Here is a 20,940-nt window from a genome sequence, read left to right on the forward strand (position 1 = left end):
AAGATCCGGGTTAGATCCGGTTGCCTAGGTCGATGCTCATAATGTCAATCACTGGATTGTCTGGTCCAGACTTGGCTATTTACAGATCGCTGTCATATAGCTGGAATATTGCTGAGTGCCACAACAAACAAACAAGCGAGCGTAACAAGATCGGACCAACTCATTAACGACAATTTTTGCAGTGGTAGCCGGCCCCATGTACATTTAACTAAAGATCATGGAACTATAACAAATAACTGAAAGGAGAACACACTATAGTATTTTTGAAACTTTAATTTATTTTTGTTGACGATTTCGTAGTAGCCATGCCACGATTAGAGAACGTTACCGTCTTCACCATCGTTAATTTTAAGAACGCCGTGATATGATAAAGGCTTACAAAATTAAAAAAAGTTATTCCAAGTATATGATATGTAAGCCATTCTCTGTCATATTCATAAAATGAAAATACAGAATATAATTCTTCAATTAACATGAAAGTAAATTGGAAGATTTTATGAACGCCAATATCAGTATTTTACTGTCCCTTTCTTCAATAAAACAAAACGCGGTGCCCTCCCTTCCCGGAAGTATATAACGGCTCCTTGTAGGGTCTTTCTGCTGCTATTTATGCTCATAGTGGCAACAATTGCAGTGTTGCGAGTTTGTGAAGCTTTACTCGTAAACAAAAACCATGTTGACTTGGAACAACGACAAGGAGACGATTTCAATGCTTATGCGGAAATAATACGGGTATTGTAAATGACAGCATGCTCTTGTACCAGGGTTTTTCAGAGCATGACTTTTAGGACACGTATGCAATCAGAATGACAATTACTTTATATGCTTCCTTGTAATATTAACCGGCGAACTGTTGCTGGCTCTTGCCTGGCCCGGGTCTGCGTTTTGTGTAAAGCGAAAGTAAGTCTTCCTGTGAGGCGCTAAGTTACCCTCTCATCCTACTGGAGAGCCTGTCACTGCTGGGCGAACAGGGGCGTATAACAGTGTTTCCGGTAAAGAGAACTCCGGTGTATACTGAATGTTGACCGGTTTAGTGAGGCACCTAACACACAAACTCAGCGATCTAAACCACTCAGCCACAAAAATGAAAGTCCGACAACTTGTAGTCTAGATCACATACTTTGTATACCCCTCTGACAATTAGGTGCCTCACTCTGTCAGTGTGGGTTCTAATGGTGCACAGGACTCAACCCAAAAAAGTATGAGAATCAGTACTTTACTAGGAAAGTGTTATCCCAAATATAACGTTACATATGACATGTTTGACCACTGTGTGCATTGTGTGTTCATACATAAAATATGGTAATGCATTACATATTGTATGTTTCAGCTTCTAGATGGGACCGAAAAGGAAACGCTTTGATTCTTATAATACTCTCTCTCATCAACTAGATCCAAGTTCAAAGGATAAGGTAGAGAAAATATTCAAAAAAAAGTTCAGCTATTCTACTCTCAGACACAAGACCCTGAGACTACGTTGTCAAGGTAATAAACAGACACAGGGGAAGCAAGGTGACGAGGGAAGGAAGTTAATGGTCAGCGATGACAAGTCCAAGACGGAACACCAGGAAACCTGTGAAGCGTCGATGCAGAAACCAGCGGATCTTGAAGATAATGAAGAGCTCTGCTGGAAAGTACAGGATCTCATCTCCCTGAAGGAAGATCTCAATACACTGAAGGATGAGCTGAGTGATAAAGATGTTCTGGAGTGGCACAAGCACACCTGCTTCACCAACCTAGCAGGCGGAGTTGTACAAGAGCTGAAACAGGTGTTCCATGCAGAGCTGTGTACGCAGGCATGGGGCAAGTTTTTCGAGATTGTGTCCACCTTCACACTTGTCCCGCTGACGACAGAGGTGTTCAACTCTGTCCATTTGTGTGAAGCACCCGGGGCCTTCATTGCTGCTCTCAACCACTTCCTGATGTCTCAAGGTATTCTGGGAAATAGCAATGGCCTATGCATTTTCAGCTTAACATCATAGGATGTGAACTTCTAAGAGACCCTAGTGGGGATTCCAGGATAGAATTGATCTCCAGCAATGTATTCTGGTCAGACTTTGTGAATTGGTTGAATGCGTGTCATCATTCCCCAATGTCATGGATCATTGCTCTCAATATCAATCACTGTATTGTCTGGTCCTGACTCAATTATTTACAGGCTGCCGTCATGGAGGGGGAATATTGCTACAGTGTGGCGTTAAATTACAAACAAACAAACAAAACTTGGAGATGTCATATTTCTTTTTTCCATGACATGTCTGTTTGTTCAGATGTCCTTATCCATCTTCTCAGTGTAGAATAGGGACCCAGCACTCTATTACCATTTATAATGCAACCAAGAATAATAATATTTCAGAACTAATTACATGAGGCTTTTGGATCCTTGACCTTATGTGGTGAGGTGAGGTGATATGGGGTTGAATGTGGTTTTTTTTAAGATTATTGCACTTATGGTAAAGTGCATACAGGGCTGAGACTGGTACTCGGTTAGGTGGGTACTGAGTAGGACCTGGGTACCCACAGGACTACCCGGACTTGTGGTTAGTCACGTGATATATTGTTTAATGACAAAAGTTATCTGAAACTTCATGGCTAAACTACAAGTCACTAATGTTCGCATTTCTTTCTGACTATGCACACATTCCTTCTGACTTTTATATGTTTGAATAAAGATAAAACTTCAGTCAAATTCAGTGTATGCATGACCAGATCGTTCTAGATGTGTGTCTAAGTGCAAACTAGTTCCAACTAGTGTGTATGTGTGGCTGTTTGTACTAGCACAGACTAATGTCCGTTTTGTAGTTATAGCCCATTGAGATACCATGCCACAGTTCAACATAAATAAGGGGGCACGGGTGGCCCAGTCGTCTAAGGCGCTGCTATTCACTGCGTAGAGTTGTGTCCCTTGGGCATGCCAGAAACTTTTGATTGTGGGTTTGAATCCCGGTTCGGCCCTTTTATGTTTTAGGTTCGTCAGCACCATACCTGTGCTCGTGGGTTTCACCGAAGTGGTAAATGTCTGAGACCTGCATCACTTCGGGCTTGCCTCCCACATTAAGCCGACACGCCATGATATAACTGGAATACTGTTAAAAGCGGCGTTAAACCCAACTCACTCACTCACTCAACATAAATACCTACTCAGACACAGTATACTAACTCCGAGCCGATCAGTCCTTGTTTTAGCCCTTTAATGAAGACCGCCAGGCAGGGTAACAACAAGTACCATTTTTTAATGTCTTTTGTTAAGATGTGGCCAAGGATCGGACTACCGACCTTCTGCTCTCCATGCATATATGCTTTATCCACAAAGCCACAGAGGCTGACCTTGATGTTAGGTAATTTCAAACTCTCTTTACAGTTTGTACATGAGGCTTATTTACTGTGTACAGCTTTCTCTGGTACATGGTCGTGGCTGGGTACGACACTGAGTCCGTACTACGAGGGAAACAGCCTGGTCCAGATGATCGATGACGACAGGTTCATCAGGTCGACACTGGACAACTGGTACTTCGGGGAGGACGGGACAGGGAACATCATGGACTATGAGAACCTCCAGGGCCTGAAGGACAGAACACAACACATGGGAGATGTACAGCTGGTGAGTTACCATGGTGACAGGGTGTGTGAGTGAGTGGTGTCGCAGTCAGCAAGACCAAGGCCTGTCAGTAATGAGGGTCTTGATGGGGAGGTCACAAGTCATTCGTCAGTAATGAGGGTCTTGATGGGGAGGTCACAAGTCATTCGTCAGTAATGAGGGTCTTGATGGGGAGGTCACAAGTCATTCTCCAGTAATGAGGGTCCTGATGGGGGAGGTGACTGGTCAGCAGCAGTAATGAGGGTCTTGATCGGGAGGTCACAAGTCATTCGTCAGTAATGAGGGTCTTGATGGGGAGGTCACAAGTCATTTGTCAGTAATGAGGGTCTTGATGGGGAGGTCACAAGTCATTTGTCAGTAATGAGGGTCTTGATGGGGAGGTCACAAGTCATTCGCCAGTAATGAGGGTCTTGATGGGGAGGTCACAAGTCATTCGTCAGTAATGAGGGTCCTGATGGGGGAGGTGACTGGTCAGCAGCAGTAATGAGGGTCTTGATGGGGAGGTCACAAGTCATTCGTCAGTAATGAGGGTCTTGATGGGGAGGTCACAAGTCATTCGTCAGTAATGAGGGTCTTGATGGGGAGGTCACACGTCAGTAGTCAGAAATGAGGGTCTGTGGTCAAATCTCATGAGACTTAGATGTTATGGCCGCTGCAGTAGGATAGATTACCTTTGTTATCTTTGTCCCGTCTACACTGCTGTGAGGTTCTGTGTTTCAGGTGACGGCAGACGGCAGTATCGACTGTCAGAACACTCCGGCTGAACAGGAGGTGGTGGTGTCCCGTCTACACTACTGTGAGGTGCTTACAGCTCTTCACATCTTATCACCAGGTGGAGCTTTTGTGGTGAAACTCTTTACCATGTTCGAGTCCTCCACCGTGTGCCTTATGTATCTACTTTGTTCACAGTTTGAACAGGTAAGTCGACGTCACATTCTCACAATGATTTGTACTGACATCATATGAGCATGTGGCATCATCTCCAAACTAACACTGCCATGAAAACTGTTAATCCCTGCAGACTTTTACATTATAACACATGATCACCTCTCTCTGGGATGAGGTGGGGTAGTCTCAGATAATGGTTAAGGGATTGTTTGCAACGCCGAAAACTTCGGTTTGAATCCCCACATGGGTACAACATGTACAATGATTGAAGCCCAATTCTGGTGTCCCTGCCGTAATATTGCTGGAATATTGCTAAAAGCAGGGTAAAACGTTGCTGGCTCGCTCACTCACTCACTCACTCACTCACTCACTCACTCACTCACTCAGAGCTGGGATGTTGCTGGGGAACAGAGTTTAACCTCTGACTCTAAGCACATTGTCAGGTTAGCATGCTTAGGAAAACAAAACAACAGTCCATCTACTATCACTGTCTCCACTTCCTTGCTGCCTCACTTCTCCATGTGACCATGGTAAAAGAGACTGTGTGTTATAAGGGAGCTAATGGCACAGGTGACCCAGTCATCTAATTCACTGTGCAGAGTTACATCCCTTGGGCACACCAGGAACCAAGCTCCTTCCCAGCGCAATACACCTTCGTTACATTCTTGGAAACATCACTGCTACCAGTGTGGATGCAGCCATTACAAGAATCTTGAAAATTGCCCTCTAACCCCAAATGTTGATATGTTTACACTTTTGTTTGTCTTTGGGAATGCCTAGTGGTTAAAGCGTTCGCTCGTCACACCAAAGACCTGGGTTTGATTCCCAAAATAATGGGTACAATGTGTGAAGCCCATTCTGGTGTCCCCCGCCATGATATTGTTGGAATATTGGTAAAAGCGACGACTCACAGATTGGGTGATGCTCATGATGTCAATCACTGGATTGTCTGGTCCAGACTCAATCATTTACAGACCGCCATCATATAGCTGGAATATTGCTGAGTGCGGCGTTAAACAACAAACAAACAAACACAGATTGGGTGCCTCCAAAGTTGGGTAGAAGTTAGTTGTACATATACCGTATTATGCTACCCCAAAGCATTGTTGTTGGTGTGTTGCCCAATACTCTGAGGAAGATATGGTATAAGTAACTTACACCCCACTCGGGGCAGGTACACGTTTACATCTTTTTACTTATGATTTATGTATCATTGCTGACAAAAGTAACTGAAACATACATAAAATATTCACAGAAAGTCTTCCCTTAAAACATAAATGTTTGCCCTGTGTTTTTTCCACCACTCAGCCCTTGGCCCACTTGCACAAAGTGATCTTAGCGCTAAGATGATCGTAACATAGGCTTAACGCCCCGATATAACTGTAATACTGTTAAAAGCGGCGTTAAACCCAACTCACTCACTCACTAACCTAGGCTTACGATAATCTTAGCCCTGAGATGGCTTTGTGCATGTGGGCCCAGGTGTCAGAACAGTAATGTTTGTGATTTGACAAGCAGAAGATTCAGAGTTTATATCTGAGGCCGTCGTTTACAATCCTCTAGACTTGGTTCATGTCTGGAATTGTAGGAATTGATTTAGTTAGTCTGAACTATTGTTGTCATGTGAAAAGTGATTGCTTTATCAGCCTATATACCTATGGATAATGCAAATGGCAATCATGGCAATGATTGAGGTATAAGTAGTATTCCACCATGATACTGGAGGATGCTTCATTCTCATTGGTCAAAAGAGGATTAAAATCAGGCATGTAATTTCTGTTCAATACTTCAGAATTAACATGCCGTTTCACACAAAAACCTTGTTTATGAAAACAACAATCTTTCAATAGCATACACATTGATGCATACATGTATAACAATGGCTGCCGATAATTAGAATTGTAATTCTTTCAGTTTACAAGGTTTAAGAACAACAGCTTACCAAACATAGGCTAAACATGCTAAAGGACTCAGTTCAAAATTAAAATAAGAAGTATCTAATCTGCAGTTAGAGTACCTCAAATTTCAAAACATAATAGATTTGTCTTGTAATCATGCTAAGGCTTAAAAAATATAAGAATTGGTTCTCAGGCAATGGTTTTTGAAAATATAGTGCAGGCGGGCGGTGTCTTTTTTCTTTTCTTTTGGTTGTACAAATTAGTATGTAACCAATAAACAGTTGTGTAACCAATAAACAATTGTATACAATCAACCTGGGAAAGGACCTCCCTACATAAATGTATTCCTTGATGAGTAAAATACTGCAATACAGTATTTGACTACCATTGGACTAGGAATATTTAAGGATTTTTTGGTTGTTTTTTTAAAAATGGAAATAAAAACGAAACGTGCAGGGAACTTTATGATGATGCTGGCGGTGCCTGAGAACAAAGACTTTTATTTTTTTATCCTAATGGTATTGATTTTGTTCAGGTGAATGTGTTCAAGCCCCCGACCAGCAAGTCGGGTAACTCCGAGGTGTACACGGTCTGTCTGGGGTACAGGAAGCAGATGAAAGGTCATGCCCTCGAGACACTGTGTCGACATTTCTTCTGTGAGTATATTGGGAGGGAGCAACGGGTACTAGTTCAGCTCAGGTTTCAAATGATATCCACCCCGAGTCCCATTGGAAGCAAAAGTGTGTGGAGCTTGGATGATTCAATTGAAACCTATCAAGTTGATTTATCCGATTTTTCTATTCTGTTACAAAATTAAATCAATGACCGGACAGTCCATGTCAAATTTTTCTTTACTCAATCATTAAGTTTTAGTTGAAATACCGATGAAGTCATAATCATTCTTATTTTTAACATTTTTTTAAAAAACGAAAAAAATAAAAACAATCGAACCTTGAAGTTGTAACTGAAAGTGATATCCCTGCGCATGCACGCATGCACCCCAAACCCCACTCTCTCTCTTTGCAGATTAATAGTTTAATATTTCTATGCACATTTTCAGCTGAAACAGCCGCAGAAGAAATCCCAATATTTGAGAAAGCAGACATACCTTCTTCATTTCTGCAAGAACACATTGAATGTTGCCGATTCTTCACAAAGCATCAATCAGACACGATCCGCGGCAACCTTCACTTGTACGGGGACTTCTCGCCAGACCAGAGGACGAGGATGCAGGCCATGAAGGACTACTGCACGGAGCTGTTCGTCAACACCTACAACGTGAACACCATCCCCGGCTACATGAAGATCACACACCAATCACACAAGGTGGGTGAAACAGGGTCCACAGAGTCCAAAGCTGGTGTACGGATTAAGAAATGGAACCTAGCGAGTCTGCTTGACTCGATTGCTTTTGTGGTCTAGTGGTAGAGAGTCTGCCTTGAGAGTGGAAGGTCCGGTGTTCGATCCCCAGCAATTTTCCGGGTAAATGAAATCAGTCTTTAAATGGGTGCCCGGTAGGATGAGATGGCAATGTGGTTGTTAACTTTCTAGTGCCCAACAGGCAGCTTGGGTTGTATACTCCCCAGGGAGCTGAGAATGATTCTTGAGTGCACACTGATCCTGTGACAGGGGTATTAATAGCTCTTTGAGCATGAGTGGTGTGTAATATGTAGAATATAAAGACTTCTGTCGGAACATTGTTGAAAGTTTTTCGTTCCGTTGTTATCATGTTAAGATGTTAAGCTTTTATCATTCTCCTCCTTGATCTGTACGAAAGTTATAATGCTTCGTCATATGTTTTGTTTCAGAAGTATGCGTCCAAGTTTGAAATCATCTCTTCCTCTGGGAAACAGGGCAGTGCCTATGATAAGCCAGTCACTCAGCGTATACACTCGGGGTCGTTCAAGTGCCGGGTGGAGCAGAGTCAGTTGCCATGGAGACAGAGGGTGCAGCTATTGGAGAAGCTGGACTTAAAGGATGCCAGCTTGTCATTGGAGGTACGTGGAAATATTTGGTTTTGTTGGTGTAGAGATGGAATTCCCCTTAAATTTAACAGGTTGGGATACCCGAAATGCAAACATGCTTTTGAATGTCCGCGAAATTATGCAATAATGCTGCATGATAATATGTAATTTAAACTTCGTAACAGATTTTGCATCTCGTTTGCTTGATGATTACCACAGTTACAAGTGTTTTGCTGAATGGATGCAATTGCGATCTGGAATGGTGTTTGGCTTGAATTTGACTAAAAGTGTCTTGAGAAAAGTCTTGAAAAAGCCTTGTTAAGGCTTTGAATTAGTTGATGACAAATGTGGACCAACTCTGGGCATGTCATTCCTTGTTTTACAGTGCACAGACCCCCTACATCCAGCAGAAATAAACTACTGGACAGTCGGTAAAGGGAGGCCACTCTTGCGTGTTATTAGCTCACGGCTCTGTGATGGCTACCTCACCAAACAGATGAACACAGTCTTAGACAATGCACAGGTTAGCTACCATCAGATGAACAGTCTTACACCATACACAGGTTAGCTACCATCAGATGAACACAGTCTTAGACCATACACAGGTTAGCTACCATCAGATGAACACAGTCTTAGACAATGCACAGGTTAGCTACCATCAGATGAACAGTCTTAGACCATGTACAGGTTAGCTGCCATCAGATGAACACAGTCTTAGACAATGCACAGGTTAGCTACCATCAGATGAACAGTCTTACACCATACACAGGTTAGCTACCATCAGATGAACACAGTCTTAGACAATGCACAGGTTAGCTACCATCAGATGAACAGTCTTAGACCATGTACAGGTTAGCTGCCATCAGATGAACACAGTCTTAGACCATACACAGGTTAGCTACCATCAGATGAACAATCTTTGACCATGCACAGGTTAGCTACCATCAGATGAACAATCTTTGACCTTGTACAGGTTAGCTACCATCAGATGAACACAGTCTTAGACCATGTACAGGTTAGCTGCCATCAGATGAACAGTCTTAGAATATGCACAGGTTAGCTACCATCAATTGAACAGTCTTAGACCATGTACAGGTTAGCTACCATCAGATAAACAGTCTTAGACCATGCACAGGTTAGCTACCATCAGATGAACATTCTTAGACCATGTACAGGTTAGCTACCATCAGATGAACACAGTCTTAGACCATGTACAGGTTAGCTGCCATCAGATAAACAGTCTTAGAATATGCACAGGTTAGCTACCATCAGATGAACAGTCTTAGAATATGCACAGGTTAGCTACCATCAGATGAACAGTCTTAGACCATGCACAGGTTAGCTACCATCAGATGAACATTCTTAGACCATGTACAGGTTAGCTACCATCAGATGAACAGTCTTAGACCATGCACAGGTTAGCTACCATCAGATGAACAGTCTTAGACCATGTACAGGTTAGCTACCATCAGATGAACAGTCTTAGACCATGCACAGGTTAGCTACCATCCGATTAACAGTCTTAGACCATGCACAAGTTAGCTACCATCAGATGAACAGTCTTAGACCATGCACAGGTTAGCTACCATCAGATGAACAGTCTTAGACCATGCACAAGTTAGCTACCATCAGATAAACAGTCTTAGACCATGTACAGGTTAGCTACCACCAGATGAACAATCTTTGACCATGTACAGGTTAGCTTCCACCAGATGAACATTCTTAGACCATATACAGGTTAGCTACCACCAGATGAACAATTGTAGACCATGCACAGGTTAGCTACCATCAGATGATGTGGTGATTACTGGAAAAAGAGACTACAAAGTGTAGAAAAGATTCCATTGTTTGTTTCAGTTGACTTCAGACAGCGACCCTGGGGTTTGTTACAAGGAGGTGGCACGTGTCATCTCAGAGTTACTGTCGCAGCGCTGTGAGTCAATCAGTGCAAACAACCAACAGGTGGCACTGATGGTGGCAGATGACGACTTGCATCTCTACCTTCAAGAGCACCTGCCCTACAGGTGTAGCACCTTGGACAACATTGGTGACATGCACATCTCCGACAGTGGCAACGCTGTTGTTGTGCTGAGTGTCTGTGACGTCACCATGGAGACTGGTGGAGAGGAACTGGCTGTTCGCAGGAAATTCCTGTCAAGATTGATCCAAGTTCTCAAGGTGATTATGTTTTGACAGTGAATTTTGTTTCACCCTCAAGGTCACAATAGTACCCCAGTATGTGGATGAGACTATCAGGCTCCCCGACTGGGCTGATTGTGTGTCCTCTGCAGTCTTGTGGTGAAGTGTTTGCCCGGAGAGCAGAAGGTCGCGGGTTCGATCCCCGGCCTTGTCACATAAAAAAACGTTAAAAGATGGCACTTGTTGTTACCATGCCTGGCACTCGGCATTAAGGGGCTAAAACAAGCCCTGGTCGGCTAAGAGTCAGTATAATGTGTCTGAGTGGGGTTTTCAAGCCACACACACATGCACACACGCACACACACCACACACACCACACACACGCGCACGCACGCACGCACACGCACACACACACACACACACACACACACACACACACACACACACACACACACACACACACAAATAAAGATTGCTAGATCATGTTAAGGGTGTTTCTCTTTGAGGCCTATTGTGTTTGAGAAGAATGCTTCCTTGACAACTCATATTATATATTTCTGTTGCCCAGGTGATGCCTGAGGGTGGCCACCTTGTGCTGCACCTCCACACGTCGCTGACACTCTTCACCGCCGGCCTGCTCTACATCCTGGCACGCATGTTCTCTCAGGTAGACACCGGTCTGACAGCCAAAATCGGCTCTGTTGTGACAAGAAATTGTGTGTTGTATTGTATACCTGTCATGCTGCATCCCTTTTCATCCTGCCATCAGGGTACATCATGAAGTGACTCGTGAAGTTCCGGGGTTGAGTTGGTCTTCAGCAAACCATGCTTGTCATAAGAGGCGACTAAGGGGATCGAGTGGTCAGACTCGCCAACTTGGTTGATGCATGTCATTGTGTCTCAGTTGTAGATTGATGCTCATGAAGTCAATCACTGTAATGTCTGGACTCGATTTTTTATAGACTGGGGTCATTTAGCTGGAATATTGCTGAGTGCAGCATTGGATCAAACTCCCTCACTCACCCTGACAACCTGTAAAGATCCAGGTTAGAACTGGTCTTCAGCAACCCATACTTTTCATAAGAGGTGACTAATGGAATCAGGTGGTCAGGCTTCGTGACGTGGTTGATGCATGTCATCATATCCTAATTGCATAGATCAGTGCGCATGATGTCAATCACTGGATTGTCTGGTCCAGACTCAGTTATTTACAGACTGCTGTCATATAGTTGGAATATTGCTGAGTGCGGCTTTAAAAAACAAACAAACAAAACATCATGAAGTTTTTGATTGAACTGAGTTAGCAGAGATATTCATTTGAATGCACTATTACGAGTGGGCTGGAATCATTCATGACTCACAATACCATGAAACCTTGTTTACTTGCCCTCCTTCACATTGAAATCTAATTTAACTTTTATGGTCCCTGTTGAATAGACCCGTGAAGATCCGGGGTAGAATAGGTCTTCAGCAACCCATGCTTGCCGTAAAAGGCAACTATGCTTGTCGTAAAAGGCGACTAACGGGATCGGGTGGTCAGGCTCGCTGACTTGGTTGATGCATGTCATCGATCTCAATTGCATGGATCGATGCTCACGATATTAATCACTGGATTATCTGGTCCAGACTCGATTATTTACAGACCACCGTCATATAGCTGGAATATTGCTGAGTGTGGCGTAAAACAACAAACCAACCAACCAACCTGTTGAATATGATTTGTAACTAAGGCCTAATGATGTTTCTAAACACAGATTATGGATAACTTGATGTATATATGGTTTGCTCAGTTTGGAGGGTCACAAAGTTACACATTACATATGTTGTTGTTTTTTATTTATGTCTGGCAAGATACGCATGCCTTTTTGCAAACACCTTGTATCATCCCTATTGGATAATGATTCATAAACACATGCTTATGATATAGTCAGAATCATGCAGTGAGATTTTTTGTGATTATGGGAAAGTGTTTGTCGCTTTTATTTATGTAGATTTTGTTTGGATGGTTGTGAAGGGAGAAGTGAATAACCAGAGCACGATCCCACTCTTGTTCCAGGTGTCGATGTGTCCACAGTTGCCAGGTGTGTGGTTACAGCAGGTGCTGTACTTTGAGGGGTTTGGGGACCTGCATCCCAGTGTGTTGACGTACTTGGAGTCTGTTGATTCCCAGATGTCAGGTCACACCAGCCAGGACATGGAGGTGTTGGAGGTTCTTCCCAAAACCATCATCATTAATGGTAAGGAGGAAGCAGGATTCCATGTTAAAGTTTCTTTTAAATAATTTTGTATTTGATATTTACATGCTGATTGTGTAGGCAGATAATTGTTTATCATCCAAAACTGGCTCCCACAGGAGATATCGCTTGGGTGAGATCAAGTGATATCTACAGTATAGATAGCACTGCAGTGAAATTGTATCACAATGCTTTGCAGACCATTGTGACATCATTGGTTACCATGACATCAAATGTCATCACTTATGGCTCTGCTACTGAACCTCATAGCAGTACTTTTTACACTTCAGACACTGATAATTACTGTCTACAAACTGAAAAAGTTGGAAGAATGATGTTGAATGATAAATAAAATCTCACCCTTGTGTCTTTTGATATCAAATGTATCAACACTCGTTGATAAAAGTGGAAAAACACTGAGTCTTGGGTGAGATTCTCTATTTAACATGCATGCATGCTCCGAAACGACCAGTCCTTGTTAAGTCCCCTTAATGCCAAGTGCCAGGCAGGGTACCAACAAGAACCATTAACGTCTTTTGGTATGATTGGCCGGGGATCGAACCCCCAAACTTCTGCTCTCCGGGCGGATGCTCTACACCTAGAACATGAGGGCAGTCTAAAGTTTTATGAGGATAATGTGGTAAAGATTTGTTCATGACATGAAAATGAATAAATGTTAATTCAAGTTGTATAAAGCACAGCAAGTTGTGTCCCTTAGGTGTTCCAGAATCCTATGATCATGGGTTCCAATACAAGATTTGCCCTGTTGATTCTTGGTTCCTGAGCACTATACCCATGCTGAGTGGTATGACTTGTATCATAATATTTCTCACTCAATCGTTGATGGAAAATCTCTTTGTTTCAGATGTTGTCTTTACCAGATTCATGTTGAGTGTGAACAGAAGTTTCATAGGCAACTTTGTGAATGCTGTGATTGATGCAGAGAGAGCACGTCTATCAGATGGTGAATCAGAACCAAACACATCCAGCTGACAAGAAAAGGACACATCCATGCTGGAGACCTGACAAGATCTATCCCTTTCATTCCATCAAGCAGACGTGAACCAAACACATCCACCATCAAGCAGACATGAACCAAACACATCCACCATCAAGCAGACATGAACCAAACACATCAAGCAGACGTGAACCAAACACATCAAGCAGACATGAACCAAACACATCCACCATCAAGCAGACGTGAACTAAACACATCAAGCAGACATGAACCAAACACATCAAGCAGACATGAACCAAACACATCAAGCAGACATGAACCAAACATCCACCATCAAGCAGACATGAACCAAACATCCACCATCAAGCAGACCTGAACCAAACACATCCAGCATCAAGCAGACATGAACCAAACACATCAAGCAGACGTGAACCAAACACATCAAGCAGACATGAACCAAACACATCCACCATCAAGCAGACGTGAACTAAACACATCGAGCAGACATGAACCAAACACATCAAGCAGACGTGAACCAAACACATCGAGCAGACATGAACCAAACACATCCACCATCAAGCAGATGTGAACTAAACACATCAAGCAGACATGAACCAAACACATCAAGCAGACATGAACCAAACACATCAAGCAGACGTGAACCAAACACATCAAGCAGACGTGAACCAAACACATCCACCATCAAGCAGACATGAACCAAACACATCAAGCAGACATGAACCAAACACATCAAGCAGACATGAACCAAACACATCAAGCAGACATGAACCGTACACATCCACCATCAAGCAGACATGAACTAAACACATCAAGCAGACATGAACCAAACACATCCACCATCAAGCAGACCTGAACCAAACACATCAAGCAGACATGAACCAAACACATCAAGCAGACGTGAACCAAACACATCAAGCAGACATGAACCAAACACATCAAGCAGACATGAACCAAACACATCAAGCAGACGTGAACCAAACACATCAAGCAGACATGAACCAAACACATCCACCATCAAGCAGACGTGAACTAAACACATCAAGCAGACGTGAACCAAACACATCGAGCAGACATGAACCAAACACATCAAGCAGACATGAACCAAACACATCCACCATCAAGCAGATGTGAACTAAACACATCAAGCAGACATGAACCAAACACATCAAGCAGACATGTACCAAACACATCAAGCAGACGTGAACCAAACACATCAAGCAGACATGAACCAAACACATCCACCATCAAGCAGACATGAACTAAACACATCAACACATCAAGCAGACATGAACCAAACACATCAAGCAGACATGAACCAAACACATCAAGCAGACATGAACCGTACACATCCACCATCAAGCAGACATGAACTAAACACATCAAGCAGACATGAACCAAACACATCAAGCAGACATGAACCAAACACATCCACCATCAAGCAGACCTGAACTAAACACATCAAGCAGACATGAACCAAACACATCCACCATCAAGCAGACCTGAACCAAACACATCAAGCAGACGTGAACCAAACACATCCACATCAAGCAGACATGAACCAAACACATCCACATCAAGCAGACGTGAACCAAACACGTCCACCATCAAGCAGACCTGAACCAAACACATCAAGCAGACGTGAACCAAACTCATCAAGCAGACATGAACCGTACACATCCACCATCAAGCAGACCTGAACCAAACACATCCACCATCAAGCAGACATGAACCAAACACATCAAGCAGACGTGAACCAAACACATCAAGCAGACGTAAACCGTACACGTCCACCATCAAGCAGACATGAACCAATCACATCCACCTTAAAGCAGACATGAACCAAACACATCCATTTGAAGTGCTCATAAGAACATGGGTTTTTATCTTTGGAAGGAAATAATTGTGCAATATTTATCCCTGATGATATTTTGGTTACTTTCCTCGTCTGCACCTTCAGCATTTTCATTGGCAGTTTTGAATCCACCCTTGGCAAAGCCGTTAGGTCGGAGTTCAAGATGGCTCTATCATCCTGTGCTCATTTGGCTGTGATCCCTCCTCTCTGCTTGAAGCTTTCAGTCCAGGCTGTGTTGTACTTGCAATTCTCGTGTCAATGCCGGAGTAGCTTTCATCTGGAGCGAAGGCCCACTTAAAGGGATATTTGCACTTCAGATGGTTCTTCTACATCTTGGTGATTGGCACATTAAAACTGTTTCCGAGGAGGGTGAAAATCAGCTGATTGTGCCAATGACAGGATGGAATCCGTCTTCTTCATTATCATGCCAAGTATCGACATTGCAAACCCGATTCAGCAATTTAGACCCAAATTGGCATCTGAAACCAGTGAGATGGCAGCCTCTATCTGAGACATATATTCCAGCTATAGGATGGCGGGCTGCAAATAAGTCTGGATCAGACATCCAAGTGATTCATTTTGTGAACAACAAACCACACCACTGAGATATGAGGATATGCCTAGTCACCAGGCCTCACCACCCAATTTATTTGATCGCCTTTTACCACCAGCATGGGTTGCTGGGGACCTATTCTAACCAGGAATCCCCATGGGGTTTGAATAATATGGCTGGAGTACCTCCATCGATCCTCCTCTTGGTATTTGAATTGTACAAGCCATTTTGTTACTGTGGTGCTGTCATGTTACAGCATCCTTTATATTTATGCTGAAAGCAACGAAAACCCAACTCACTCACTCACTCATTTGTACCTATGCTACCAGTTATTCACTGAAAGCTGACATACAACTGAAAGAGGTGTTAAACCCAACTCACTCACTCACTCACTCACTCACTCACTCACTCACTCACTCACTCTTCACCAGCAGAAGCAGCAAGTGTCTTCCAAGAGTCGTGTTACACAGCAGTAAGAAACTGGCGTCTCTGTCTTCTGGATGTCAAGTTCTTAAATTTACAAGACTTCAGTGTGAAGTGTGTTTTTGTATATTTTTGGTGGATATTGTTTTTATCCAAGCATAAATAATGTTCACAACAGCAGATCTCTACCATCAATTTGTTGCCTTAATGAACTGGTCAGTTCAATGAATGAATGAGAATGGTATGAATACCAAAGTTTTTGAAATAGAGTAAGTAGTACATGAGTATTTTGTTTCTGAGAATCTGTACAGATTGGGAATTTTTCTCTGTAGTATTCTTGTTTGCCAAGTTGCAGGATTAGATTGATTGATTCATTGTCCATCATTGTTTTTCATTGTTTAATTATCATTGTTCATCATTGTTCTGCATTGTATTTCATTGTTCTGCATTGTATTTCATTGTTCTGCATTATACTCATTGTCCAAAGGGCCATTTGCCCTTTCACTGGTAATGATGCGTCTTTGGTTTGACTCCTCCAGACAAATTGTTACTCTGCTTATGGAACCCCTGAGTGGTATCACATGTTGTACAAATGTTTCGGCCATTATAAAATATCTGAGGTTTATCCCAACCAGCTCATCTTCCCGAGGCAAGAGAGTTAACTGACTTTAAAAGTCCAGTTTCCTCCCTTGCGGAATTAGGCTGGAATTCCTGGGCTCGATAGTAGCACCACCAGTGGCTATTACCAGTTATGTCCCTTCTATGCCTCTCCTATGGACCAGCGTTCGCTCGTCACGCCGAAGACCCGGGTTTGATTCCAGACATGGGTACAATGTGTGAAGCCCATTTCTGGTGTCCCCCGCCGTAATATTGCTGGAATATTGCTAAAAGCGGCGTAAAACCATACTCACTCACTCACTCTCCTATGGACCAATCAGATTCCACCTCTCGTATCACTTGCATTTGCTTCAAACAAAATGGCGGTGGTCAAGACGATCTGATCAATATTCAAGATCTTTATTGTGATAAAACAAGTCTTACATTTAGAAAATATCTGTGACAACGAGCTAGCGATGCACATGCTTTGTAAATCCTGCATTCGACCGAAATCTGCATGACATTTACGAACCGGATTTCAATTTCGTTGTGCGATTTTGATTGGACAATGCATAGACTCTGCCTCTGCCTCAGTATTGAAACAATGGAAAATAATAGTATCAATTTTGTACTATTGCGAATGTACCATTTAGATGGTATATATTTTTCATATCATGAAACAAAATCTACAGTTATTTATGCCTGTGAGCTTCCGTGCCTTTGTTCTCATATATCATTCATTTAATGTGTTCCTTCATAATCAGCAATTTTATTAACTGTATCTGTGATCAAATAAAATCTCTGTCTTTATCACTGTGTTTTGCTATGTTAAACTGTTAACTCATAGAATATTCCTAGAACCTGAACGATATAAGCAACTGGAGTGTAGCTTGCTAAATCTATCAGTTGTCTTCAATTAAATGAATTCCTTTACTGGTAATGACAACATCATGGAATCCATGCATTCTAACATATGGACCAATAGTGAGTGAGTTGGGTTTAATGCCACTTTGAACAGTATTCCAGGTATATCATGGCATGCCACTTTGAACAGTATTCCAGGTATATCATGGCATGCCACTTTGAACAGTATTGCAGTTATATCATGGCATGCCACTTTGAACAGTATTCCAGTTATATCATGGCATGCCACTTGAACAGTATTCCAGTTATATCATGGCATGCCACTTTGAACAGTATTCCAGTTATATCATGGCATGCCACTTTGAACAGTATTCCAGTTATATCACGGCATGCCACTTTGAACAGTATTCCAGTTATATCATGGCATGCCACTTTGAACAGTATTCCAGTTATATCATGGCATGCCACTTTGAACAGTATTCCAGTTATATCATGGCATGCCATTTTGAACAGTATTCCAGTTATATCACGACATGCCACTTTGAACAGTATTCCAGTTATATCATGGCATGCCATTTTGAACAGTATTCCAGTTATATCATGGCATGCCACTTTGAACAGTATTCCAGTTATATCCTGGCATGCCACTTTGAACAGTATTCCAGTTATATCACGGCATGCCACTTTGAACAGTATTCCAGTTATATCCTGGCATGCCACTTTGAACAGTAATCCAGTTATATCATGGCATGCCACTTTGAACAGTATTGCAGTTATATCATGGCATGGCACTTTGAACAGTATTCCAGTTATATCATGGCATGCCACTTGAACAGTATTCCAGTTATATCATGGCATGCCACTTTGAACAGTATTCCAGTTATATCATGGCATGCCACTTTGAACAGTATTCCAGTTATATCATGGCATGTCAGGTTTCAGATGTTTACTACAATACCCAAGGGATGCAACTCTTCATTGCAAATTGTGGCGCCTTAGATGACTGTGCCACCCGTGCCCCCATAAGGACCGATAATTAGATCAGTAGAAAGTTACTGGAAGATACTTTTGTAGGATTTTAGAACTCTCAAATGAGATCATTTTGTGGTTTTGTGTGAGTGAGTTAGTTGGGTTTTAGGAATAGTTCACCCAAATCAAGGCAGATATACCAGAAATGGGCAAAGCTCATTGTACCCGTGTGGCACATTGAACACCCAGGGACACCACACATGAACTAAGCTCTGCAATATTCTATCTGTATGATGGCAATCTGTAAAGAAATATTTCAGGAACAGACAATCCAAAGATTGATGTCATGAGCATCAAAATACACAATAGGGATATGATGACATGCATCGACCAAGTCAGTGAGTCTGACAACCCAATTCCGTTAGTTGCCTCTTACGACAAGCATGGGTTATGAAGACTAATTCTAACCTGGATCTTCACTAGGGGAGACAAGCATGGGTTGCTGAAGACCAATTCTAACCTGGATCTTCACTAGGGGTGACAAGCATGGGTTGCTGAAGACCAATTCTAACCTGGATCTTCACTAGGGGAGACAAGCATGGGTTCCGAAGACCAATTCTAACCTGGATCTTCACTAGGGGCGACAAGCATGGGATGCTGAAGACCAATTCTAACCTGGATCTTCACTAGGGGAGACAAGCTTGGGTTCCGAAGACCAATTCTAACCTGGATCTTCACTAGGGGAGACAAGCATGGGATGCTGAAGACCAATTCTAACCTGGATCTTCACTAGGGGAGACAAGCATGGGTTCTGAAGACCAATTCTAACCTGGATCTTCACAAGGGGAGACAAGCATGGGTTGCTGAAGACCAATTCTAACCTGGATCTTCACTAGGGGAGACAAGCATGGGTTGCTGAAGACTAAGTCTAACCTTGATCTTCACTAGGGGAGACAAGCATGGGTTCTGAAGACCAATTCTTACCTGGATCTTCACTAGGGGAGACAAGCATGGGTTCTGAAGACCAATTCTTACCTGGATCTTCACTAGGGGAGACAAGCATGGGTTCTGAAGACCAATTCTAACCTGGATCTTCACTAGGGGAGACAAGCATGGGTTCTGAAGACCAATTCTTACCTCGATCTTCACTAGGGGAGACAAGCATGGGTTGCTGAAGACTAAGTCTAACACAAATGTTTATGGGGATAGTTTGTTCCATTGCCTAAAACCCGGATTAAACTTCTGTACAACCAAAGTGAAGTGTTCTGTCATAGTGTTTCTTGCATAAAGACGACATACCTGATACACTCTTTCATCTGAAATCTGTTAAATCATTTTGTGGACCAACATCTAATTACTGGATACACTCTTTCATCTGAAATCTGTTAAATCATTTTGTAGACCAACATCTAATTACTGCAGGTTGACGACCTTGTGTATACAGCTCTCCATTGTTGGTGTCTATTTATGTCCTCGTCAGCTGACTACCGTCTGTGTATGTTCCCACTGTGAACAGCTTAGCGTCTATTTGTAACAGTAATTAACTTCTCCAGCATTGGAGTCAATCAGTCTCAATTTAGAATAAAAAATATTAAAATAGTTATTTTCGTGTTAGGCAGGTGAAATGATGCCCTGAACTGACCTTTCATGACAGGCTCCATTTCAGCTGCAGCTGTTGTTTCTCATTGTCCAGAGTTCTATGTTCCTTCTTAGAATTTAGAATTGAAATATATAACTAAAAAAAAGTTGAGGATTACCTGATTCTTTCGTATGACTAAAGTTAATCTGCCATGCCATTCTGTACTATAGTTGCCATCAGGTGTATCAGGTGATCCTTAAACTTTTTGAGTAGTATACTTATTGTGACCAAGTTCTGCATAATGGTAGAGTAGACTAATATTTATGTCTCGACGAAGATCTAAGCTCTGTTTCCTCCAAAATACTGAAATGTACTGCTTTGTTAGTTTGTTTGTTTGTTGTTT

General features: G+C 42.4%; 1 protein-coding gene across 3 annotated transcripts; it reads left to right on the forward strand.

Moving 5' to 3' along the window:
* Window positions 1-630: 630 nt before the first annotated feature.
* LOC124141798 (cap-specific mRNA (nucleoside-2'-O-)-methyltransferase 2-like) lies at window positions 631-14,005 on the forward strand. 3 transcript variants are annotated; one of them, XM_046509916.2, is made up of 12 exons: window positions 631-732; window positions 1,331-1,932; window positions 3,393-3,601; window positions 4,319-4,516; window positions 6,920-7,040; window positions 7,445-7,710; window positions 8,193-8,381; window positions 8,734-8,871; window positions 10,206-10,526; window positions 11,056-11,154; window positions 12,544-12,724; window positions 13,587-14,005. In XM_046509916.2, the coding sequence occupies exons 2-12, from the start codon at window positions 1,338-1,340 to the stop codon at window positions 13,712-13,714; spliced, it is 2,445 nt and encodes an 814-aa protein (XP_046365872.2). In that variant the 5' UTR covers window positions 631-732; window positions 1,331-1,337; the 3' UTR covers window positions 13,715-14,005. The 3 variants fall into 3 exon arrangements, with proteins under 3 accessions (XP_046365872.2, XP_046365873.2, XP_048244956.1); XM_046509917.2 differs by lacking the exon at window positions 631-732 and adding an exon at window positions 743-900; XM_048388999.1 differs by lacking the exon at window positions 631-732 and adding an exon at window positions 907-992.
* The last annotated feature ends 6,935 nt before the right edge of the window (window positions 14,006-20,940 follow it).

The sequence above is a fragment of the Haliotis rufescens genome, unplaced genomic scaffold, assembly GCF_023055435.1.
Source record: "Haliotis rufescens isolate VD_foot unplaced genomic scaffold, xgHalRufe1.0.p SCAF_8, whole genome shotgun sequence".
Taxonomy (NCBI): domain Eukaryota; kingdom Metazoa; phylum Mollusca; class Gastropoda; order Lepetellida; family Haliotidae; genus Haliotis; species Haliotis rufescens.